Source organism: Citrus sinensis, chromosome 9, assembly GCF_022201045.2.
Source record: "Citrus sinensis cultivar Valencia sweet orange chromosome 9, DVS_A1.0, whole genome shotgun sequence".
Classification (NCBI taxonomy): Eukaryota; Viridiplantae; Streptophyta; class Magnoliopsida; order Sapindales; family Rutaceae; genus Citrus; species Citrus sinensis.
In genome coordinates this window covers 4,454,678-4,481,721 of record NC_068564.1, presented here as the reverse complement: position 1 = coordinate 4,481,721, position 27,044 = coordinate 4,454,678, and the positions used below count along the sequence as shown (strand labels likewise).

General features: G+C 34.6%; 3 protein-coding genes and 1 long non-coding RNA gene across 8 annotated transcripts; 2 read left to right on the top strand and 2 right to left on the bottom strand.

The window, feature by feature from the left end:
- Nucleotides 1–7,839: 7,839 nt before the first annotated feature.
- On the top strand, nt 7,840–12,913 carry LOC102613706 (leucine-rich repeat receptor-like protein kinase TDR). Its single transcript, XM_006490080.4, has 2 exons — nt 7,840–10,871; nt 12,242–12,913. The coding sequence occupies exons 1-2, from the start codon at nt 8,216–8,218 to the stop codon at nt 12,679–12,681; spliced, it is 3,096 nt and encodes a 1,031-aa protein (XP_006490143.2). The 5' UTR covers nt 7,840–8,215; the 3' UTR covers nt 12,682–12,913.
- A 4,492-nt stretch (nt 12,914–17,405) lies between these two features.
- On the top strand, nt 17,406–18,414 carry LOC112495667 (uncharacterized). Its single transcript, XR_008051544.1, has 3 exons — nt 17,406–17,561; nt 17,682–17,895; nt 18,185–18,414. It is a non-coding gene; the product is annotated as an uncharacterized LOC112495667 (long non-coding RNA).
- A 345-nt stretch (nt 18,415–18,759) lies between these two features.
- On the bottom strand, nt 18,760–20,265 carry LOC102613229 (glycine-rich cell wall structural protein-like). 5 transcript variants are annotated; one of them, XM_052433117.1, is made up of 3 exons: nt 19,937–20,263; nt 19,346–19,867; nt 18,760–19,309 (listed from the first exon to the last, which is right to left on the bottom strand). In XM_052433117.1, the coding sequence occupies exons 1-3, from the start codon at nt 20,175–20,177 to the stop codon at nt 19,137–19,139; spliced, it is 936 nt and encodes a 311-aa protein (XP_052289077.1). In that variant the 5' UTR covers nt 20,178–20,263; the 3' UTR covers nt 18,760–19,136. The 5 variants fall into 5 exon arrangements, with proteins under 5 accessions (XP_052289077.1, XP_052289078.1, XP_052289076.1 ...); XM_052433118.1 differs by having other exon boundaries at nt 18,760–19,720; nt 19,802–19,867; nt 19,937–20,262; XM_052433116.1 differs by having other exon boundaries at nt 18,760–19,867; nt 19,937–20,265.
- Nucleotides 20,266–24,128: 3,863 nt separating this feature from the next.
- Nucleotides 24,129–26,738, bottom strand: LOC102613515 (QWRF motif-containing protein 7). Its single transcript, XM_006490162.2, has 4 exons — nt 26,076–26,738; nt 25,477–25,713; nt 24,815–24,907; nt 24,129–24,257 (listed from the first exon to the last, which is right to left on the bottom strand). The coding sequence occupies exons 1-4, from the start codon at nt 26,736–26,738 to the stop codon at nt 24,129–24,131; spliced, it is 1,122 nt and encodes a 373-aa protein (XP_006490225.2).
- Between the last annotated feature and the right edge of the window lie 306 nt (nt 26,739–27,044).

The window sequence follows — 27,044 nt, the reverse complement described above, 5'->3', positions numbered from 1 at the left end:
CTCGGTGATCATTATTGACCGTAGCCATGTGATTAATCCACAAATAAATCAAATGGTAGAGAAGTGTGGGCAACTTCATACATAACATGGCACAAAACCATATAATTCCATAGCGGAAAATTTTCTTGCATGATATTAATTCCATAAGTTCAACTTGGTCTTGATAATATGTTATCATCACACATTCATGGACCCCCAAAATTGCATCCAAAGCAAGTGAAAATTACACTCCAATCACATTGCACCGAATTTCTCACCACACCCTTACAAAGCCAAATGGAGTAATCCCATTGGTGCTTGTCAGTCACACACCTAAGCCTGCATAGAGATAATTAACTTTATATTAAGGTCTAAATCTTGACTTAGAGTAAGGTCTCACATGGCAATAACACTCTCTCCTTCAAACCCTAATAATTTTGTTCTCCACTTAACCATGAACAGTCATACTATTGAGATAAAAAAAAGAAAGAAAGAAAATGACAATTCATGAGAGAGAGAGAGAGAGAAGTCAAAACACTGAGAGTGGCCACCAGCCAAGGGTAATGCCACAGTGTTATATTTTTGTGCTGCACAAAAATTAAAGTGGGAGCCACTTATAAAACCCCACTCTCTTTAACGTAAGCCAATCTTGTTTTTGGTTTTTCCTGTATGTTCAATTCTTTCATCATTCTCTTGTGGAACCCTAACGTTCACTTTTTTTTTTTTTTTGGCCTCCTTTCTTTCAACGAGGCAATTTGGATCTTGCTGCTGCTTAATTATTTCTTTTTGCCGCACATGCTTTTGGCTTATTATTAGTTATTACTAGCTAGTCTTTTTTGCTTTGCAACTTTAATTATGCATTTGCTTATTAATAGTCTTTCTTCTATCAGGCTAAATATATAGTAACTCAATTTAGCAGTTGTTAAGCAGTCCACCGATCACTAGAAAATGAACATGGATTCAATTATAAACTACGATATTTTAAAATCAACTCGTACAAGGTAAGAAATACTCAAATTTAGTCAACACGTATAATTTACGTCTACATATTATTAAATTTGAATTATTCATGGTAGCACAACATTGTAATTAAAATTTAACAGCATTTGTGGGATAATAGGTGGCCTCCTGTTGAAGAAAAAACACTCATGATGATCCGTACGTGACCAGGCGGGGTAGACCTTTGAAGAGGAACCTTCAGCGTGTACTGAGTTTCTTATCCTGCTTGACCACAAAGGAGGGGACCTAAGCCGATGAAAACGCAAAAGAAATAATACAAAACAAGTTAACATTTTCTCTTTAGCGATCTTTAGCAATCGTGGATTGGTGTCCAGTAGTATATTATTCCCAGGTGAAGTAAATAGTTCAGTTTGGGCGGGCATCTCTTGAGGGGTTTAAACACGTAATCCCAAATCACTTGCAACACTCACCCTCGTAATAAAAGATCATCTCATCCTGTGGTGGTCGACATTCCATTCCCACTATATATGTTGCTATTTACTAAACTTCAGTTAATAGAATATCAAGTCCTTAATACGCACCATATACTAAACTTCAGTTAAAAGAGTAAGTACTAAGCAGAGACCACAGTTCTCTTCATCATTTAATGTCTCTGTCAATGCCAATATGTCATTACATTCCATCTACGTTGAAAATCCAAGATTTTGAAGTACTATTACACCAAACCAATTCTTTGAAGTACTATTCCACCAAACCAATTCTTTGTCTCATCAATGGAGACAATTTGTTAAAACACTATAATAAAATTTTTATATGCAATGTGAATTTCTGTCTCCAATGTACATGCATATGTGGTCCAACTAGCTGAAATCTCCTGCAATCTGCCGTGAGCCCATGTGCGTTGTCATGTACTCTCACTCTAAACAAAGCAAAATTTGAGGTTAATAACCAATATCATCAGCTGGGATGGCTTGCCAAATAATATATGACAACAAAATGCTTTTGAAGCATTCAGGTTTCTGATGTAATCGGAATTGCTTGATGCAGTAGATGCAAATCAAATAACTAATGTTAAACCTGTGATCAATTCATATTGCTTTTGGGTTGGAATAGTTTTAGATCGGTTTGTGATGATAGTGCAGTTCGAATATTGGTCACAGAAAGGCCAGATATGTTTTCTAAATTTTTTTAAAAGAAATTAAACCCCACTAATGCACTTATTTATATATTGATTTGGTTATTTTTAATTGATAACATAGGGTGAACACGTACAAACGAAATTCTGAACACGAGACATTAATTTTGGTATCATATTAAATAAATCAATAACACAAAAACTTTAGCAGTTAGATAAAAGGTCTCAAAATCAGTATTCAGAAAAGACAAACCTTAATATATGAAGTATGGTGAAAATAGAATAGGAATTGATGTAGGATAAGTAAAGTGAAGCTATAAGTTTAGATACCCTTTTCTAGTTTCATTAGGATTTGTTTTATATTTTCTAGTTTGATTAAGATTTGTTTTATATACTATTTTTTAAGTTATATTCATTTTCTTATAAAGAGTTATAAGTTTATCAGAAATAAGATAATTCTAATTAGCACACAAATAGGCTTGCTATGCTTGTTTCCTACGCCTACAAGCTTTTTATTAATAATATATAATTTTTTTTCAATTGCGATATTTTCTTCTTTGTGAGAGTTAAATTTTTAAAAACATACATTAGAACCACATCAAATATCGCTTTTGCATCAAAATACTGGAATCCCAACAGAATTAAAAAGTAAATTAATAATCCAGTTAATTGATTCACTTTGCACATAAATATTTCCTATCCTTTCTATGGCTATTTCGAAGCCTTGTCTTTTACCTTTTAAAGTTCTTGTCCTGCGGATTGTTTAAAATATTTAAATTATTGTTCTAAATTAGTTTTTAAAGGAAAAAAAAAAGAAAAAGAAAATGGCGAGACTGAGATATTATTGTCTTTAGAACGAAAGCGAAGGGACAATACAGTCCAATGATATTAAGACGCAGACCGCTGAGAAGCGGAAATTGAGACGCGGGCAAAAATTACGCGTGGGCATGTGGCGTGGGGAACACATCATCATACCCGAAAATTGCAACTAAATTGCTGGTAGTGGTAGGGTCCTGCTCGTCACGCCCGCCAGCCCAGGCCCGCCTGCCAGAACAGGTATCAGTGCACATGACAGTCACGTGCTGCCTCGATAACCATTCAGATCGTGCCACGTACTCACCTTTCAGCTGTTTGGACATGATGAAGGGTTTGAAGGGGACAAAGCGTTGTGGGCCGGAGAGTTGAAGTAGGACCCAGTGAGCATTCTCAGTCCCTCTTTTGCTTGCTTTGTGTTGTGCACAGTGTACATCACCAATGATCAGATTGGCGTAGCTTTTTGTGTACCTTGGTCCCTCTGATGTACATTATTATTGGCATTTGGGGTAGTTTCGTACTTTTGACTATCAATCGACTGTTTTTTTGTCTTTGGGCTGGAAAAGTTAATCACGCGCCTGTTGTATACGTGGCGAGTAGCGTGGTCATACCAACCTGCGTTTGTTTTTTTCTTTCTTTTTTTCAACGAACAACGAACAATCAATTTCGTATTTTATAAAATTATTTGTTACTTAAGGTCCGTATGTTAATAATGTACCTTTAAAAATAATTAGTGATAAATGTACTATAAAATTAATTAAATGTAAAAAAAATTAGTTAAATAATTGATTATTTTTTTAAAAAATACTGTAAATTTTAAAAATAATAAAATGTGCGTGGTAGATCTTATAATTAAGGTGTTGTAAAAACATAAATGACTAAAACGGACAAAATGATATATAAAATTTACTTATACATTCATAAATAAGTAAATAAAATATTTTTTATTATGTATATATAATAATTGATAATCAAAATAAATATTTTGATATTTATTTCCTAATTAAGACAAATAATTTTAGATTTTTTATAATGTATATTAGGATATATATGTAAGTTTATGAAATATAAAATTAGTTCTCAAAATTAAATTTTTGAAAAGCTATTTATTCCCTACTTTTTGAAATCTACTATAAGAGAGTATTTTTTTCAAAAATGATTTAAAAAAATTCTCAATATTGAAATTAACTTTTAACTTTTCAAAATTACTTTTAAACTTCTCAATAGTAATCTCAAACAGACCCTTAATCCCACTATTCAATAGATTAATGTCACCTTATTTAAAATTGTTAAAATTGAGATTACCTGACAAGCTTTGCAAAATTGAAATCACTCTCTCTAACTGTGCAAACACAAAGGTGTCAATTAAAATTAGCATCAATATTGACTATAATTGACAAATCACAAAGCTTGATGGGATTTATACACACGAAAATTAATGGACAAAAAAATATGTAAAATTTGAAGATGAGAATTATGTTTTCTGCCTTGGTCCCCCAACAAAAACATCAGCATAGTTGCGCTCTTATCTTATGTGAAAATTTTTGAACCCCATATGAGTTGTACTTATAAGAGTATAGTCTATTAGTTGATGCCTTTTTTTTTTTTTTTTTGTTCTTGTTTCTTTGAAATGTTAGGTCATTTTTATGGATCAGACTACGGTGCAACTGTGGTACCGTGCCACAGTTGCATCCAACCGTTGGATGTACTTAAATTGGTAGGGTCCACTGGCATCCAATGGCTGGATACAACTGTAACACGGTACCACAGTTGCACAACAAATTTCCTCCATTTTTAGTGCTAATCATTAATATTTTAAGTAATGTAACATGTCATTATAATTTTTACTACCTATTCACCATCTCACGATAGTGGATTGAATGAATTTATTATCGCTAATATTATTTATTTTTAATACCCAAAATAAATCTTGAATTAAAAAAGAAAAGAAAACAGAAGCATGGACCAACCATCTCTGCTATCCCTTTGCTTCCAGAAACAGGAAGCACGCATTCCCAAAGTACCCTCAAGAAGTTAAACAACACATACGTAGATTACTAGATTTCTTTATTTCTTTCTTAGAGTGAAAAACACTTTTAATTCTATAATTATTATTTTTCTTTTCCTTTTTCTTTTCTTTCATATACACACCCCACTTTTTGTTATTCTCTGCTTTCTTTTCTATTAATTAGTTAATTTTTTTTTTTTTTATTATTATTATTATTATTTTAATACTTTTACAACATTCTGTTGAAAACGATACTTGTTTCTATTTTTGTTTGCAGCGGGAATGTGACGACAGAATTGCTTGTACTGGTCGGTTTATCAACTTCAGTTTATATTTTTGTGCTTTTTGTGTTCCGTGGTGGGTTTTGGTCAAACAAGATATAAATAATTCCTTCTTATAAAATTCGAATTTATCAACCAATCTTTAATATCATCGTTGAAGCCTTCTTACTTCTTGAGAATAGAACCATTGAAGGTTCCAGACCCCTTCGATTTGTAAAGGGAGTAAACTTTCTCATGTTCTAAGAGTAGGTTTTCGAACTGAACTTTAAATGGGTCACTATAATTGTAATGTAATATTCAATAAATAAATTAATAAATAAGAAAGATTTGCAATAATATTATTCAAAGTAGTTAAAAATAAAGTCGAATTAATCTTTTTTTCTTCAAAATCTTGATCAGCTCTCTTTTGCATTAATTCCGCCGACCTAATCAACTTGTTAATGAGATAAATTTCAAAAAAAAAAAAAAAACCAATCTGATTAAATAATGCAAGCCAATTGACCCCCCACCCCACCTGAAAATGATACGAACGAATAAATAAATAAATAAATAAATAATTGACATTGATAGTGAAGAGAAAAGATGTTAGATGGAGGTATGCTAAAATACCCAAATTTTTAAGTGAATATAATGAAAAAAAATGTGCGAAGATAATTGTGTTTGAACCTTTAACCTTATCTCACGAAATACTTTAACAACAACAACAATGATACAAAGTAAATGGTCATCATGGGATATCCTTTAATTAACTTTTCTCAAGTCAAACTGGGGGCAGAAAGAGAACAAACAGAGAATTTGGTATTTATATTTGTCTCCTATTAAAACTTAAAAGTGAGTATTATTAATTGCTAGAAATTCTTCTTGTTAAAGGAATTCAATTTATTAATTGATTCATCTACACCCCCACAGACTGCCAATAAAGTTTAGGACTCAAACTAAGGAAGCTATTCTTTTTAAAGATTTTTACTTTTGTATTTTATCATTTAATTTACTGGGAGGAAACAAAATTGTAGAATATGATGGCAGAGATGTTAAAATTATGATGAGGGTTGTCCTAAATTTGAGGGTTTTTTTTTTGTTGTTGTTTTATACCGGGGTTGTTGGATGAATATATAATTAAAGTTGGTGGTTCATTTTGTTTGAGATTTTTGTTTTTGGTTAATAGGTTTCATTTGGTTTGAGATTTTTTTAATTGATTTAGTATGTATAGATATTACAATAATAGGTTTATTGGAAATTTTATTATATAGACTTGTAATACAATTCTGAAGTCTATCGAGATTAACTTAAAAATCTACTCTCACTAATATTTTGGAGAAATATTTACTTACCCATATAAGTGAGAAGGAAAATCTTTGAGTTCCTATAGACTTGTAATATCACCTAAGGGTCTATCAAGATTAACTTAAAAATCTAGTGTCGTTAATATTTGAGAAGATATTTAGTCCACCAAATTTGTAGGAGGAAAAAGAACACATAAGCACTCGAACTTCAAATTTGAGGGCACAAACCGTATATTAAGCCTAGACATTAGTGGCCGTTATTGTTTGAGAATGAATCATGCAATTAATTAGCTGTGTAAATAGATGGTGAACCACTGAACCTTAATTCAGTAAGACTCAATGTTAGTTACAAAACGTAAATTATTATTAGTTTTTGCTTTCATCTCAATGTTAGTAAAAAATTACTATTGTTTTTACTCATAAAAATATAAAAAATATATATGTTGACAGGGGGTGATATTATGAAATCAAAAGGTGAAGAGGCTAAATTAGGTAATATTCATTCACTCATTCATTTATTTCAAACAAGCACCCGCTTCTTTATTTATTTTCATGTTCTAATTTTAAATTAGCAAAGTCAATTGTTACACTAATTAATATTATGGAGCATGGTGATTTGATTGGCATCCTATTATTTTCATTTAGCATGCTAGGACGCTAATCATGTTACTGGGATAGTGGGATCCCATAAAATTCAATAAGCGAAAATTATTTTAGATAGAGTTTTTTGAATGAGTAATGATAGATATCTTAAATTTTTATCTCATATTTTACCCTAAATAAAATGTGATCCATTGATTGTTTGATAATTTTTTTATAAGATACAAGTGAATTAACTGTATCATTCTCACTAATCAATTGATGAATGCTATATTATTTAAAATAATTTTTTAAAATAAATAATTTGAGATGTGTAACATTATCAGCTAATTTATTTCTTTATGACCAAACCAATGACAATAAAGTATTGGGATTGTGAGCCATTTAATCCTTTTAATTAAGCCCCATTGAGAAAAGTCTGTAAATCAGATGGTGATGATCGCCAATCAAAACAGTATTCTTGATAATACTCCCAAAATCTGCCTCAATATAGTATTTGCTTATCAATGATTTTAACAGTAAAACGAATGATGTTTGCTCATTTATTAAAGAATGTGGTCCATAGAGTTCCAATTTCACCAGACACGCACTAAATTGGGAATAAATAGAAATGAAATAAAAAGAGGAACTGAAAACAAATAATATATGATAGTTTAAACAAGAGTGTGGGAAAATTGGTGGGAAATTGAAATGACTTTCTTGGATCCTGTGAGGAACATCGTCACTGTTACCCACATATTTAATCAAATATTGTTGTGTTAGCCGAAGATAAAGGGAAACAAGGAATGATGAAAAGTGGAGGCAAAAGAAAAGGAAAAAAGAAATCCAAGAAACCCAAAAGTATTAGATGAAGAGCAGACAAAGGTAATATACTTCAGGTGAGAGAAACAAACAGAGAATTTTTTTTTTTTTTTTTAATTTCTTTTTTCAAAAAAGAAATACTAGTGCCAGTCTTTAGGAATAGAAGCTAGTATACAAATAATAACAAGAACAAAGAAATTGAAAATCAAAAACAATCATCATGATGAAACACCATCTGCAACCAGCACTCCGGAAAAGCAAGATCACTCTCCATCAAAACCTTCCTTCCCATAAATTTACATCTCTTAACATCACAAAATTCTCAACCAAATTCCCCACTTCTCAAAATTAAGCCATGAAACTTCCTCTTTTCTTCCTCACATTCTTTCTGCACTTACTGGTTGTTTTCTCAGCCAACACACTTCCTCTCCCGCTCGTCTCTCTTCTCTCCATCAAGGCTTCTCTGAAAGATCCCTTCAATAATTCTTTCCATGATTGGGATGCGACTCCAGCTTTCTCCAATCCTAGTTCAGAACAGGAACCAGTTTGGTGTTCTTGGTCAGGCATCAAATGTAACCCTAAATCGTCTCAAATCACTTCACTTGATCTCTCCCGCCGCTCCCTGTCTGGTCCCATTCCGCCGGAAATCAGGTACTTAACGAGCTTAACCCACTTGAATTTGAGTGCAAACGCCTTCGACGGGCCTCTCCAACCAGCCATTCTCGAACTAACTAAGCTAAGAACAATCGACATCAGCCACAACTCCTTCAACTCAACCTTCCCACCGGGAATCTCCAAGCTCAGGTTCTTGAGAATCTTCAATGCTTACAGCAACAGCTTCACGGGCCCACTACCGCTAGAATTTGTCCAGCTGAACTCTCTCCAGCAGCTAAACCTTGGCGGAAGCTACTTCGACGGTGAAATTCCATCGGATTACGGCAACTTATCAAGCCTACGGTTTCTTGATTTGGCTGGAAATTCTTTGACAGGATCATTGCCACCCCAGCTAGGGTTGCTAACTCAGTTGGAGCGTATAGAGATTGGTTACAATAACTTCCAAGGCGAAGTCCCAGTTGAATTCGCTTCGCTCGTAAATCTCAAGTACATGGATATCTCAGCTTGTAATCTCTCCGGCACCCTTCCGAGTGAGATAAGTAACTTGACTAAACTCGAAATGCTACTGCTGTTCAAGAACCATTTCACCGGCGAAATCCCGGTGAGTTACGGCAACTTGCAAGCTCTACAGGTTCTTGATTTATCCGATAACCAACTCTCGGGGCCAATCCCTGCGTCGTTAGCTTCTTTGAAAGGGCTGACGAGACTCAGCTTAATGAACAATGTCCTCTTCGGCGAAATTCCGCAAGATATCGAGCTGTTAGCGGATTTGGACACCCTGCTTTTGTGGAACAACCATTTAACGGGAGTGCTCCCCCAGAAGCTCGGGTCAAATGGCAAGTTGTTGACCGTCGATGTCTCCTCGAATTCGCTCACGGGTCCTATCCCGCCGACTATTTGCGACGGCGACAGGTTGTTTAAGCTCATTCTATTCTCCAACAACTTTACGTACTCCATTCCAGAGAATCTTGTAAACTGCTCGTCGTTGTCAAGGTTACGAATCCAAGATAACCAACTCAACGGCTCTATCCCTCAAGGTTTTGGCCTCTTGCCGAACTTGACGTTCATGGACATGAGCCGTAACAGTTTATCGGGAGAAATTCCTCGAGATCTCGGCAATGCGCAGAAGCTGGAGTACTTAAACATATCGGAAAATTCATTTCAAACGAGCCTGCCGAGTAACATATGGAGCGCGCCAAATTTGAAGATTTTGTCAGCGAGTTCGAGTAAGTTGACAGGGAAGATTCCGGATTTCATCGGCTGTAAGAGTATTTACAAGATAGAGTTGCATAACAACTTGCTCAATGGCAGCATTCCCTGGGATATTGGCCACTGCGAGAAGCTTTTGCTGTTGAATTTGAGCCGAAATTCGCTTACGGGGATTATCCCCTGGGAGATATCGGGGCTTCCTTCGATCACGGACGTTGATCTTTCTCACAACTTCCTCACCGGCACCATCCCTTCCAACTTCGAAAACTGCAGCACGTTGGAGAGCTTTAACGTGTCCTATAATCTGTTAACGGGACCGATACCGGCTTCGGGGACGATATTTCCGAACCTTCATCCGTCTTCATTTATCGGAAATGAAGGTCTCTGTGGCCGAGTTCTGACGAAACCGTGTCCGGCAGACGGGCTTGCCGCCGGTGACGTGGAAGTGCGTAACCACCAGCAGCAGCCGAAGAAAACCGCTGGAGCTATAGTGTGGATCATGGCAGCCGCGTTCGGTATAGGATTGTTTGTTCTCGTCGCCGGGACTCGGTGCTTCCGCGCGAACTACAGCCGTGGATTCAGTAACGACCGAGAAATCGGGCCGTGGAAATTGACGGCGTTTCAGCGGTTGAATTTCACGGCGGATGATGTATTGGAGTGTTTGTCTATGAGCGATAAGATTCTGGGGATGGGGTCCACAGGGACTGTCTACAAAGCGGAGATGCCAGGTGGCGAGATCATAGCGGTGAAGAAGTTGTGGGGTAAGCATAAGGAGAATATCCGACGGAGACGAGGGGTGCTCGCTGAGGTGGATGTGTTGGGAAACGTGAGGCATAGAAACATAGTGAGGTTGTTAGGGTGCTGCAGCAACAGGGAGTGCACGATGCTGCTCTACGAGTACATGCCGAATGGGAATTTAGACGATTTATTGCACGCCAAAAATAAAGGAGAAAATTTGGTGGCCGATTGGGTGACGAGGTACAAGATTGCGCTCGGTGTGGCGCAGGGGATTTGCTATCTCCACCACGACTGTGATCCGGTGATCGTCCACCGTGATCTCAAGCCGAGCAATATTCTATTGGACGGTGAGATGGAGGCCAGGGTGGCCGATTTCGGCGTGGCTAAGCTGATCCAGAGTGACGAGTCCATGTCCGTCATCGCCGGGTCCTACGGCTACATTGCGCCAGGTACGTTTTGTTTTTGTTTTTGAGTTCCTTTTTGTTGGGTTGACCAAATGTTTGACACTGCATATGCGCACGTTAGCAATCGTACAAAATTAAATTACATCATTTTAGCTCAAGTTAGCTGAGGTTGATTATGATGATATTAGTCCATACATTCCTTTGTCCTTAGCTAAATTGAGCAAATCAATCCCATCCTATTATTCTTTACAGGATCTTGACAGTAGAGTAGAGTTGGACGGACTTGACAACTGAGTTATCTAGATTAAGCGACGATTTAGCTTACCTTACCCTTAAAATTAACCAATAAAAAAATGAGTTTATTTGAAAATGACACATTTATGATATGGGGCGGTCGATTTCGGCTCTAAAGTAATAAAGATTTCCCTTCTTTTTCGATTATCTTCAAATTGTGTTTGATAAAAGATGGCTTATGGAATCTAAGAATTTAGAGACTTTGAATTGATTCTAAATTTAGAAACGGGAAACTTTGATTTAGATAATTTACATCATAATTATCGAACATAATTTTCAGAAAGCTAATTTAAAGAATAAAAATACTGTGCTAATTTTAAATTTTGTATTTCTAAATTAGATTAGATTGAAATAAATTTCATAAAGTAATAATAATGATACGAACACAAATTTTTTACGTATAAAATGACGTGTCAATATAATATTAGTCAGATTAAAAAGAAGAAAGATTCAATGTAATCAATGAAGTGGGCTCATGCATGGGTATGGCCATAATTGAAAATTTAGGGGGGGGGGGGGGGGGGGGGCAAATGTTATGAGAATTAACATTTTGGGATTAAAGTTGAAAAAGAGAATTTAGTTCTATAGGGCTAAATCAGAAAATTATTATTTTAAAAGTTCAAATTATAAGGAAAAAAATAATTTTTTTTTTCAGCCAACGGAGACTTGAATTCATATCCAACCACTAATGTATTGGCACGAATTTAAACTGATAAAATAATACTAAATTAAGGATAAGAAAATTTGTACAAATAGACTCAATTTTTTTTTTTCTCTTTACTATAATGGTTAGTACTACTATGCGCTAGGGGGCGGGGTGTCCAATTATGAACACATTTAAACAAAAGGGCCTGCTGCCGTTTAGAGTGATGGGCAACGCCACAAGAGCACTAACCAAAGCATTCAGTTCTCTGTAACAGTTTTTCAAATAGTGGACTAATGCGCGTGATGAGACTTCCCTTTTTCCTTTAGCACTTTTTCTGTTTTCACAAGTCGGTTTGGCAAGATTTGCCCAATATCTTTGGGTCCCCACCATGAATTTAACTTCAACATTGACCATCATTATGATCATTGACTTTAGGCATCCAATTGAACTTTTGTCTGTGTAATTGTATTTGCAGAGTATGCATACACACTCCAAGTTGACGAGAAGAGTGACATATACAGCTACGGGGTGGTGCTAATGGAAATTATAAGCGGTAAAAGATCAGTTGATGCTGAATTTGGAGACGGGAACAGCATTGTGGATTGGGTGAGGTCCAAAATCAAGACTAAGGATGGTATCAATGACGTTTTGGACAAGAATGCCGGGGCCTCGTGCGCATCCGTGAGGGAAGAAATGATGCAAATGCTAAGAATTGCATTGCTATGCACTAGCCGGAATCCGGCTGACCGACCCTCGATGAGAGACGTCGTATTGATGCTTCAGGAAGCGAAGCCGAAGCGGAAATTGCCCGGAAGTTTGTTCGGCCGCGGCGGCGGAGGCGGCGGCGGCGATGTTGTGATTAGTGTTGGCGATAGTGATGATGCTCTAGCCCAAAAGGCTACAGTTGAATGTTAATAGGATTAACGTTACGTTTTTTCTTTTAATTTTTTTTTTCCGGCTAATTTTCTAATGGTGGGGATTGGTATAGAAGTGATTTTTCTTTTCTTTTTTTTTTCGTGTCTTTTTTCAATGCAATTTTCAGGTGTTATTTTTAAATTCGGGTGTTACAAGTTACATTCTAGATAATGACTCTGGTTGTTGAGGCTTATATATGAATTATGAGGTATATGACGTTGTTAGTTTGAAATATGGTGGGATGACCGACGAATATATGGGCAAGTTGTGCTTCGCGGCATGAAAAGGCACAATTTGAAAAAGTAACACAATCGTGATAAGGCAGATCGGGCACAATTCGATATACAGGAATATGATTTATACTTAACAATATATTATATCGAAAAGGATCTGTTGATGCAAAAATCTGGCTGTGTTTGTTGGAACGATCAAATTGCTACATCAACACTTAAATTTATTCTGATGGGGAATGATGTCGCTTACTTCAACGAGCATATTCTAACGATCATGTTAGCTTTTGCACTTCTTACATCTATAATCACAGAGAAGAGTTAGGAAACGCCGAATGTTTTTTTGACGAAAATCCTTTGATGTTTAAGTTAATTTTTGGATTTTTTTGGAAAAATTAAGCCACTGTTCAATGTGACTTAGTAATTTATATCTGGAATAAAAGTATTAAAATGCACAAAAGGAAAAAAAAAGTTCTGGATTAACAAAGGCAGAGTTTCCCCCTAGTTTTTTTGTGTCTTGCAAGGCCAAGCATCTCAAAATACTTCTAATAATATTGGCCAATATTTTGATGATTTTGGAGGATCTAATAATGATATCTCATATTATTAAATAATTGTTTTAATTTATGCTAGTAGTAGTAACTTTTTTAATTTGTGTTAATTTAATTTTGTATTTTTGATTTTGTAATATGTAATCTAGTAATTAATGTTATTGTCATTTTATTTTTATTATTAATTTTTGTGTTGAATTTTTTATTTAAAATATTAGTATAATATTCAAAAATTAAAAAATGAAACAATAATAATAATAACTTAAAATATTATATAAAATAGGACATCTATGTAAAAAAAAAGTAATAAGGATATTTGTGATTTTTTTCCTATCACCAAATGAATAGTGTTGCACCATATTTGGTGCAATACTAACACCATTTTGGTGTTAAGGCCATCTCCAATGCTTAACATCATTTTAGTGTAACACCAACACAAAAAATGTACATTTTTCACACCAAATTACTATTTCATCTCCAACCCATTTACACTAAATTTTACACCAAAAAGAATATTCTTCTTTTTATGCTCAATAATTAATTCAATTAACACAATAAATATTAAATTCAAATGATACGAGCCCAAAATAAGAAAAAAAATTGGAGATGGTCACATATCGTGAAGAAAACAAAAATAATAATAACAACTTAAAATATTATATAAAATAGGACATATATGTAAATAAGAAAAAATAATAAGGATATTTGAGACTCTTTTTTCTTAGCACCAAAAGAATAGTGTTGCACCATATTTGGTGCAATACTATTCATAACATCATTTTGGTGTTACATTGGAGAAGCATTTTACACCAAAAATGATGTAAAAGATGATTTGGTGTTAGGTTTAATGCTACATTGGAGATGCCCTAACACCAAAATGATGTTATGAATAGTATTGCACCAAATATGGTGCAACACTATTCATTATACCATATTTGGTGCTAGGAAAAAAAAGTCTCAAATATCCTTATTACTTTATCTTATTTACATATATGTCCTATTTTATATAATATTTTAAGTTATTATTATTATTTTTGTTATTTTTTAATTTTTGAATATTATACTAATATTTTAAATAAAAAATATTCAACACAAAAATTAATAATAAAAATAAAATGCCAATAACATTAATTACTAGATTACATATTACACTCTGAAATGCACTAATTGATCATTTATGGGATGAATTAAGTAATTCGAATAACTAGAGTATTATTGTTATTGTATTGTGTTTTTCTATATTATTATTGTTATTTATTGTTATTGTATTTTTCTATAATAATGTAATGTTTAATTTTCATAATGTACTAATTTAGTTAATTAAATGCAAATTTAATAATTTTCTATATTTTTTTGTTAATCGATATAAAATTACTTATTACTTAATTATCTATATTAATAGTAATATTTATTGTGTTAATTGAATTAATTCTTGAGAATTAAAGGAATAAAAAGAAAATATTCTTTTTGGTGTAAATGGATTGAAGATGAAATAGTAATTTGGTGTGAAAAAAGATACATTTTTTATGTTGGTGTTACACCAAAATAGTGTTATGCATTGGAGATGGCCTTATGATGCAAATTTTATACTCATAGCAGCAGCCCTATTTGCATGAATTTATTTTTATATTATTTCAAAATTTCAAACACTTTGTTTTGGTTTTACTATGAGTTGCCTGGAAGTTTGTCCGGCCAAATTGTTCCTTTTCTTTTATTTTTTGTTTTATTCTTTTTCCTTATATCTATAGTTACAGAGATTTTTCTTTATCCAGATTTAAATTAATTTGTATAGATAATTTGGTGTTTGTTATGAAAATTACATGTAATCGATCTATTTCTGTACAAAGAATGTAGTGTTGTATCAGTTGGTGAACTTATTATGATGGTGGAGGATGATTTAAAAGAGTGGGTGCAAGCTCTAAAGACTAAAATAATGCCGTGTACACTTAGAACAAAGGTATCCAGACGTTCCACTGCACTGAATTTCCTTCCTCTTGCTCATTATTGGTGTATGTGGATCGATTAACTGTAAATTTGTGATTTGTCTACTATAGACTTGTGATTGTTACTTGACTATATAATGCCGCTCAATTGTCTGAAGTAGGCCCAGTTTTGAAGCTGTGGCTGAAGAGTAAAATGTTGCATCAAGTTTATGATGCCAATTTAAAGAGTAGTCTCTTCATGTGGGTCCTCATTGTACTTTTAAATTTGGTGATTTTTTTTAATACTAATAATACAATTAGAGAATTTAACTTTTACGAAATACTATCGCGATTGCCCGACGACTTGATATCGTTTACATTATTAAACTCTTATAAAGTACCGTTCAAATTACCTAATTACTGGTATTACATTTAGACAACTAATTGAGATTATTAATTTTTTTTTTTTTATCTTCTCGAATATTCAAGAGAAAGACTACGATAATCTCCACTCAATTTTTTTTTTATCTTTGAAGCTGTGGCTGAAGAGTAAAATGTTGCATCAAGTTTATGATGCCAATTTAAAGAGTAGTCTCTTCATGTGGGTCTTCATTGTACTTTTAAATTTGGTGATTTTTTTAAATACTAATAATACAATTAGAGAATTTAACTTTTACGAAACACTATCGCGATTGCCCGACGACTTGATATCGTTTACATTATTAAACTCTTATAAAGTACCGTTCAAATTACCTAATTACTGGTATTACATTTAGACAACTAATTGAGATTATTAATTTTTTTTTTTTTATCTTCTCGAATATTCAAGAGAAAGACTACGATAATCTCCACTCAATTATTTTTAATTGTAGAAAAAAAATTGTGTCCATTAAAACTCGAACAGGTGCCCTGACGGATGTGAGAGCAGCAGCCCACCACTCGGCTTACCGACTTCATGAAACAACACCGAGTGCTATACGGGCGGCAGCAAGTGGCAAAATTGGCGAATCATTTGAAGAGCATTGTGGGAACAGAAACTGCCACACTACTAGCTCTTGAGTTCCTTTTCAGCCCAAGATCTTACTAGCCCTTGGTCCATTGGTGTTTATATCCTACAAAACTTGCAATAATTAAATGACTATGCTCTTTAGAGACAATACTAAATGGTACAACACTCGACTGCTCCCGCATTCTTTTTTTTTTTTTGGGGGGGGGGGGGGGGGGGGGGCTTATTGACCTCGCAGATTTTTTATATCCTCTGTACCAACCATCATTGAATTAATGAATTTTACATGACTACATATACCCCAACTTACAATAAAGGAAACATCCTCTTGTGTTTCTGGCCCACGCATGCTGTAGTGTGGAAGATCTTCTTCTGAAATATACAAGTAAATTTAGTCGGTTCTTGACTCAACTCTCCAATTAGTCGGGACTTAAAGAAAATTTTCCTCTACATATTTAGAAGTACATCCGAACAGTATAATAGACCCTTGCAAATAACCCATCCATGCTTAATGCTTTATGGTTGTAAGTATAGGAACAGAATTATATAACTTCGATCTGGTTCAGGATCCATAACTTTATTAAAAAATGAGAAAGCTATCAAATTGTATAATTTAATAACTTTAACGGTCATTACACTATTAAACTCTACCGTTTAATAATTTTTTTAAGTTTTAACAAATCCAGAATTATAAATTGAAACATTTCTATACGTTTGTAAATATAACATTTAACCAAAAAAAAACAAAGAACAAGCTTTTAATTGATGCCAGCTGCATGACCTCATTGACCCCCAAAAAAAAAGAAAAAAAGAAAAGAGAAAAGAGGCCTATTCACTCCATTTTCACGTGAAGAGGTCGTAAAATCCTCGCCGTTTAGCTATTATTGTTCGTTTGCATGTACAGAATGAGGACGACCTTCTTACGTCGTTCTAACAAAGAAGAAAGTGAACACGTAAGCGTGTGGAGATGTCAGCATTGAAACGTGGCTTCAATTCGAAACACATCGGCATGCAAACTCGAAACTTCAGGATCACTTCTCCCAGTTGAATCTCTCTCTTTCTCTACATATATAATACACACACACACACACACACCCCCCAAATAAATCAAATGCACAGTTAGCAAGCGAAGTGATCGTATATAGAAAGAAAATGGCAACTTTTTGTTCAGGTAATTCACTTAATTTAGACTAATTAGTTGAAAGTGATGATTTCATTTTTTTTTTCACTTAATTTATAAGATCTTATATATATATAATTTACACGATAAAATTAATTAATTATTTTACAGGTAAGACCTCGTGGCCGGAGCTGGTGGGTGAAATTGGGGCGGTGGCCGCTGCAACGATAAAGCTGCAGAACCCCATCGTGAATCCAATCATACTAATGCTTGGAACTCCGGTGACTAGGGAATTCAGATGTGATAGGGTTTGGGTTTGGGTGGATGCAATAGGTCGGGTGAGCAAACCGCCTGTTGTTGGCTGAATGATATGCACCTTGCCATGGTAAGCCTATATCACTTTGTAAATTGGTACCCTAATTAGTACTGCATTATATTGTCATACTTATGGGTTTAATCGAGTGGTTTTCAAATAATTTTTTTTTACGTCGACAGTAACCCGAATGTGTTTTACTGTTTTATATGCTGGTCCAAATAACAGTAATCCTACTAAGTTTGAGTTGTATCTAGAGTGATGTGTGTAAATGACGTGGCATGTATGCTGATATTATTAATCTAATTAAATCTCTCTCGAGTCTGTGAGTTAATCATCTTATCATTTTTCTTTCATACAGTGATGGATAGTTCCTGTAGAGTATCAGTTAGAGAAACGTATGGCTGTATGGGTTGCTGACGTTGCGGCCTGGGGGGCAATTCGAGAAAATCCTAATTAAAATTAACATATTGTTTTGAAAAAATTGCGTTTTGGGTCCTTAGTTTGCAGTTCATAGTATTTTGTTCTCACTCGAATTTGTATTCTCTTCATCTTATCTCCCCTTGATGAATGATTAGTAGTATTGTTTCATATGATGAAAACTCTTTCCCTGATTGGTAGTAAGTAATTCGAAGGGGCTAGTAGATTCTGTGGGGGGAGAGGTCCATTGGAAAACGAAGATAACATATCTTATATTTGAGTTCTATTTAAAAAAAAAAATTAAATTTCTCTTTCAATCTTATTATTATTATTTAATTTATGCATGGTTGGATGGTGATACATGTGAGAGCTTAGATGAGAGATGGTAGAAAAAACCAAGAGCAGTGATAGGGGAGTGTTTTTTCTCTTTCACCTCACGTAAATTATCCATCACATGCAGCACAAAATATATAAAAAATAGATAATTGTAAACATATGAATTAAGTGCAAATAACATGCGAAAATTCGGACGCATTAATTAATTATAATCTCTTGCCATAATTATACAAGCAAAGATCTGGAGCGAAACAAACGTACAGAATTTGTCGGAAGCAAGGCATAAGACTGATAAACAATTGCATGCATACAGTATTTGGGAACAGCATACATGCGTATTGTGCTCTCAAATTAATGAATGAAGGGCATTACAATATTATCATTTTATTTATTCCAGAAATAGATGGTATTAGTTATGAGAGGTTTTGTCTCTCGCTAGATATATATATATATATATATATATATATATGAGACGACGACAACACATGCATGCAGGGGAGCATGGTTTTATTACAAGCTCAAGTGCTGGGTACTACGAAAAGTTTGATTAGAATTAATTAAAACTTGCTTTCAAATCCTCCGCCAACACCACCTCCACTTCCACCTCCAGAACCACCTCCTCCACCGGCACCGGCACCGGCACCTCCAAAGCCACCACCTTGTCCATTTCCACCTCCAAACCCACCGCCATTGCCGCCCCCAAAGCCGCCACCATTTCCACCCCCATTGCCTCCTCCAAAGCCACCACCATTTCCACCACCATTACCACCGCCATTGCCGCCTCCAAAACCACCACCATTTCCACCTCCAGCACCGCCGCCATTGCCGCCTCCATAGCCACCACCGTTTCCACCCCCAACACCGCCGCCATTGCCGCCTCCATAGCCACCACCACTGTTTCCACCCCCAACGCCCCCACCAGCACCTCCTCCACTTCCTACTCCACCACCTTGTCCACCTCCAATGCCACCACTACCACCTCCTATCCCGCTACCGGAACCCCCACCAAAACCACTACCTTGTCCACCACCAATACCACTGCCACCGCCGTAATTACCACCTCCTATCCCTCCACCGTTACCCCCACCGTAACCACTACCTTGTCCACCTCCAACACCACTGCCACCACCGTAATTACCACCTCCTATCCCTCCACCGTTTCCCCCACCGTAACCACCACCTTGTCCGCCTCCAACACCACTGCCACCACCGTAATTACCACCTCCTATCCCTCCACCGTTACCCCCACCGTAACCACCACCTTGTCCGCCTCCGACACCACTACCACCTCCTATCCCACCGCCACCGACACCCCCACCTGAACCACCACCTTGTCCACCTCCAACACCATTACCACCTCCTATCCCGCCACCAGTACCTCCACCTGAACCACCGCCTTGTCCACCTCCAACACCACTACCGAATCCTCCGCCGGTTCCAAGGCCTCCACTACCTCCTCCTACACCACTTCCACCACCAAAACCAACTCCGGAGGCTTTAGAAACCTCATCTTCCTCAAGTCTCCTACATTCCGAAATTCCAATCACCAATACCAACACCAGAATCATCACACCAGCATACTTAAAAAGCCTCCCCATCTTTCTAAAACAGTCAAAGAAAGACACAAATGCTTGCTTTTGCTGTGATGCTAAGCTTCGAAGCCCTAGAGCTCTATTTATAGGATAACCAAAGCAAAACCGATTAATGCATGCAGTTACGTGTTCTCTCTTGAATCTTTGCATGCAATTAATTATCAGGGCACGTAGTTTTCTTACTTAAATGAAACGTCCCAAAATTCAACTCAGTTTGAAAAAAGGAACATATCATCAGACAGCCCGTGAAATAATAATGAGGTTGCGTTCCCCATTATTCAGCTACCAATTAACAAAGGAAACATGTACGATATCGTTCATCAGTGACTGTTAATTCTTATCAACTTAATTAGATCACGATAAGATATTGAAAGCTTGGCAACTTTAAAGTTAATTTTTTTTTTTTGAGAATAACTTTAAAGTTAATTAGACATTGTTTTGCTCAAGGGACCAACAGTGCGTTATGTACAGCTAGCTAAGCTAAGAGATTTGGAGATATTAATGCGTGCAATCAAATCAAATGGACCATACTCAGAGGCAGAGGGTAGTGGGGGTTGGCCTGGATTGTAGCTGGGGTAGTCTTGGAAAATTTTTCTAGGACCATTAATTTTAGGGTGAAAAACTATAAACCACATAGTAATTATTATTATTATTATTATTATCATCTCATATCCTATTTTCACTCTTATAATTATTAAGATTTGAGACTCGCAAGTACTTAGTACCGCCGTTTTATTTAACTGTTAAGGGGAGAATAAGCATGGGAGGCCCAATTAAAATGATAAAATGATTACAATAGGCTCACAGTCACAGCTGATAGAAACTTTTGATGTTAATCTGCGATGGCATGAAAAATAATAGAACAATTTCAGGGTTGACCATTTTCTGTCTTGAACAAATCATTTTTTAAGGGCTGATTAATCGGTCTTAATTAGACAAAGTCACGTCTTTGTATTTGCTTACCCCTGAGTACATACTTGCTCTAGCCTCTAGTGGCAATATAATTTTTCTGTTTGTGTTTATTAAAAAGAATTATAACGTTGAATTGAATGAAAGACAAGAAATAAGAATGTGATAGTTTATTTCATATTGAAATTAAAACTTTCAATATCAAGTGAATTTTGAAAAATAACATGTTGAGAAAAGTGAAAGAATCAAAGAGTATAAATTATTAAGAGAACAAATTAGAAGGTGAGAGAATAAAAAAAATTAATAATACACTGTAGGGTCCACTTATTATTTAGTTTTGAATTAATATTTAATTTCATCCATTGTTAAACACTTAGAATTTGTGTATATTCTTGTGTCAAAAAAAGGGGGCTTCAAAACCTAGTTATCTCTATTTATAGTGGGGGTTCCTTCATTTAAAATTTTGACTTAAAAGTGAAAATCGTGACTTTTAATCTAAAATTCAATAAACGTGTAAGCATACATTCAAAGATTATTTCAATTTAATCTGGGTGAAAAAGAAAAAGAAAATCAAATGGACCACACGAGGAGATGGAGACGGTGGGTAGAGGCCAGAAGGGCTAGCTTTTAGAAAATTTCTTTTATGTCCATTAACTTTTGGAAAATATTTATAAACCATAATGAGATAATTTTTTGTATTGGTCCTTAACATACAAATTTTATTTTTTTTAAATCTCTGACAAAATAAATAATTTTCATATATAATCCCTAAAAGATTCTTATATTTAATTAAAAAATTATAATTCAAAACAATTACTCAATTTTGTCTCAGGGGCTTAGCCCAATAAGTTTCAAGCAACTTTTCTTAGTGCATCACTCGACCTTAAATCTTTAAGAAAGAATGAGATTAAAAATTAATGTATGATTTGGTCACTCATCGACTTTTTATTTTTATTTTTATAAAAAAAGAAGAATACTTACTTTAGCAAGGGCTAAAAGAAGTGCATAGTTATCACACTCGTATGTCAATACTAGATGTGGCCAATGAGCTGGACGGCACGGGCACGACACATGTCCGTACAGTACGGCACGGTACGAACACGTTTCGGTAGAGTATGCGACATGGTACAGCACGCACGTGAGCTGGACCTGGCTTAGATTTTAGGCATGTGGGCTTTAAAAGCACGACACGATTAGAGATGGGCAAAACACAACATGCGAAAAAACACGTTTCATTTTTTAATGAAAGTAAATTTAAAATTTTATGATTTTATAAATAACTTGAAATTGAATCTTTTAATATATTTTATTAGCTCAACTTTTTAAATTTATTTAATTCTTAGTTTCAAAAATAAAATAAAATTGATTTATGTTTATAATTTATTAAATAAATAATTGATATCATGATTTTATAAATGTGTATTAATATTATTATAAACTATGATATATGACTCTACGTAATTCTAAGTTAACAATTAAGTTAACCTTTAAAAAAAATTATTATTGTTGTTGTTGTTGTTAAGTACTAAAAAAAGAATTATAATATAGAGTCAAACTTAGTAATTAATATTATATTCTCTTATTATTATTAATTTATTATTATTGAATATGAACTTGAGTTTTGAATTTTTTATTCTATTAAATTTGAATAAAGGCACGTGGATCCAAAAAAGTACAAAAGCTTAAAAAAAATAAGATAGCAACTTGACATGCGCTTTAAAAAAAAAGAAAAAAAACTTAGTGAGCTTTTTTTCTTAGGCACTGCACGGCACGTGTGGTGGGCTGGGCCTAAGAAAAAAAAAAATTAAGCACGACGCGGCATGAGCACGAGCACGCGTGGACTTCCTTTGACGGGCCACCTCTAGTCAATACATTAAAAAAAAAAAACAGTTTCAATATTTTTATGAAAACCTCGGGAGGGGGTTCAGCTCATTGTGAGCCCATCAAAACCCTACACTCATCAGTGTCTGGAACAAGGCCCGGTCCCTTTTTTTTGTTTTTTTGGTTTTTTTACAGGGACGAGGCCCGTTCTTGATAATAAAAAAAATAGAATAATTGGTGTGAAGGCTGTTGCCACAAGAACCCATCAATGACTTCATTTCTTTAATGGTCAAATCGTGTAAACAATTGTTTTTTTTTTTAAACAAAAATCTTCCACTGAATTGTGTGAAAACCATCGACCACAAAGGTCAAATTTTGCGCTTAGTGTATGTTGGCACCACGACTTCAACTCTCCTATATTCATGGTGATTGGTAGCTCTACTCTGATACAAACTCAAAGTCCATATATAGCTTCATGAGTTGATTTGATTTGATTGTACATTATCTTTGTACATATGATAATACAAGTGATCTTAACTTCTTATTGACTCCTCAGCCGCTTGAATAAGATGTGTTCTTAAGTATTTCTCTCTTTCCTGTTCAGGAACACATTCATGTATGTTATGATAAATTCAAAGTTACATCATTTTGATTTTCTTTCTTCAGAAAAGTTAACGAAGGTCAAAAAAGGATGGCCAACTAGTAGCTAACTGTTAGATAGGGTTATAAGAAGAACAAAAATTATAAAATTATGCATATCGCATACTTTATGTATTATGTTATATGTACTATTTTTCATTTTTAAAGGGAGATTGTTGTAACATGTTCTAAGAGTCAGAATTTTTAATCCGGTCTAATTTTGTTTTAACGAATAATTAATAGATATCTAACTGTGTAATAAATGATACTTTAATTTCAAGGTTATGTAAATTCATAGGATATTAGTTTTAAATGAGACTAACAAGCCAAAATAAAGACCTGTTTGGTATTAAGGTTGGACAACTATAGTTTGAAAGTTACAACACTATACTGTTTAGTAAACACTATCTGTTATAGTTAAGAAGTTAAATTGATTTAATCAACTACTTTTATGATGAAAAACTTATGATATTTTTAATATTTTTGTCAAAATAATTATTTAAAAGTTATGTTTACTATACATTATTAACTTTTATTTTATAATTATACTTTTAATACCAAATAGGAACTAAAATTATTAAGTATAACTTAGTCTAGAAGAGGGCTCACCGTTAATGGAGATATAGAGGCCACAATCGTATCCAATTCCTCCAAACATTCTTCTTCAAGCGCCACCGTGCTTACAAGCTCGGTAAGCATATACAGAATCCTCTCTCCCTGAGCAAATTATATGAGAATAGTCAATAAACATAATTATTGCTCGTATGTATATGTATATATTAATAAATCAAAATTATATCTTGCTATATATATATTTTACGGTAAGACATTGCACAAGAAATTTCCCATTTCGTCCCCGTTGGCACATCCTTCATGATTTGGGGTAAATCCCCCTAATTAGTGCCTCCTATTTCATCCTATTATCCACTTAGTTTTTATATTTTAAAAATTATCTAAAACACTTATCATATATCTATATTTATGTTAAAATCTATCTAATTTTATTTATTTTTCATGTGTTGCATGTCGGATTTATTTGAATTTAAATTATATGAAACAATCAAACAAACATTATTTTACTCTTGAAAAATCATATCTGTCAACTACAGGAGCAACAACAAGAGTATTTTAGATAATATTTAAAAATATTAAAACTAATTGAGTAATTGACTGAAATTATAGGGACTAAAAAAACATGTACTCCCAAATTTGTATGGTGACAAAAAAAAATTCTAAGTTAAAAAAAAATTTTGCGATGTAAAAGAAAATTGAACCTGTGGGAGCAGGAATTTAGTAATTGTTGCTTCTATGCCATTCATTACTTGCGAGGCTGTACTCATGGCCTCATAGATGGACTTCACGTCTGCCTGCAAATAACAAAATCATAATTACAATTGACTAATTTCTTTTTTTTTTAAGGTATCATTGACTAATTCTTATTAGAAAAAACTGTGGCAAAACATTTAGAAATGAGCATTATGCATGTAGTCGGAATTTTAAACTGCGAGAACGTTTGGAAAAATACATAAACTATGCAGTTTAAGTGCTTTAAATTAGCCTTTAAAATCCCGCATTTTTAAAGTATTCCCAGACTTTTTCTACACTTTAAGATCTTGGACCAGAAAACTACTAATATATATATATATAATATTCAAATACAAAAGCATAATAATATTAATTTATATATAGTGGGGTTTAACTGAAACATTAGCCAATTTGCGTATAAGTTTTATGTATTGGCCCCCAAAACATACTGTTTTTAGATTACGGCCTCTTCAAGTTGTTGTTTCTCTTTTATGCTGTATGCTTTTTTCGAATAAATAACAATGATTAAGAGATGATATGGTATTCTCCTCATCTCATGTAAGAATCACAGATTCTGCCACTGAGTATAATTAAGACTCAAATTATGTAAGGGAAGAAAAGTGATGCGCACCTGAACATCATCATCACAAGGGATTTTCACACAGAGAGCTGATAATTTTCTTGTAACCCTGCCGACTGCTTCAATATTTTTCCCCTCCAATTTTGCCCAATCGTTGAGTAGACGAATTTGTGGATTGACAATTTGACATAGCTTGATCTCATGTTGAAATTTTTGCACTTCAATTTTCTTCTCTAAAATTAGATTTCTCATTCTTAATACTCTGAGCCACACTCCAAATATTTTACCCTGAAAATTGTTTAAAGATCATATAGGTAAATTTACAACACGACCATCCGTAACCGTACAAATGAAATCAATATTTTGGTTTGCTGCGGCAAACTTGAGAAGATCATTTCATAAAAAATGTAAATCTGAGAGGTACATAAAAATGAGTGTAATTTCAATTTCTCTTTAGAACTTAAGTTTAATTTCAATGTCTGGTCATGTTAATTTGAGTCTAGTTTTTCTTTTTTAAAACCTATATGCCTTTTTAACACTTAGGTTGGCAGGGAAAAAAAATTAGATACTAATTAGCAAAAATATTGCTTTAAAATTCCCAATGAAATGTATTGTTTTAGAATTTAAATTAATAATGAAAAATCATTTACCTCAGCAGCAGTCTTTAAAGAAGCCGCGGCAGCTTCAGCTCTAGCATTTGCAAACCTATACTGCAGCAATCTATTATGCAAAACTCGAAACCTGTGATACTCCTCTTCTTGCGCCGGTGGCACTTTCTTCTGCCTAAAGTAGTTCAAAAATCCGGTGACACCGCCGCCGATGCCTCTAGATTTCACCCTCCGAGCTCCATTCTCCGGTGAGGACTCCGGCCGTACCATACAGGGGGAAGATCGTCCCGGTGACAACGCCCACGCCGACGGAGAGCTAGTGACCGATTTGACCTTAGTACTCTTTGCTACTGCATGATCAGATATGTAATTATTACGTGGACTGCCCCTTTGCAACAGCCTACCAAAACCATTTTTGTTGTCCTTAATGTTTTTGCTGCTACGTTGATCTTTAACCTTCTTTTGCATGCATGCATTAATAATCGTTGAGGGGTTGACATTCTCTTCGTTGTTGTGTATCCTTGATCTTGTAGTTGATTTTGAACGGCTCGTATTCAAATTTTGTTTAGAGTTTGTCAGAGAATTATTGCACGTGCGGCTTTCACCGGCCGGAGTTCCGCTTCTGCTACGTAGTAGGCTTGGCGATGGCGATGGAGGTGTAGATGCGGGTGGCTGCCGGCCGCGGGTGTAAGTGATGCTCTGCATTTTGTGTACTTTGATTAATTTTCATGTGATATGTATCTAAGATATATGGTTTTTAAGTTTTAACTTTGAGGACTTGAATTAGGGTTTATATGGAGTTTAGGGCTTTGAGGGGGGGAAAATTATATTGAGATGTTGAGAGCACGTTGAGCTCAGCTTTATCCATTGTATTGGTTATATTATTCTCTTTTCCATAGTTTATAGCTCTCACGTCAAGGCTTTCACGTACGAAGAGGAATCTCAATATAATGGGATATATTTGAGAGCTTTGAATATTAAAGAAGCATTATTTTTTAATCAAGAATTAGG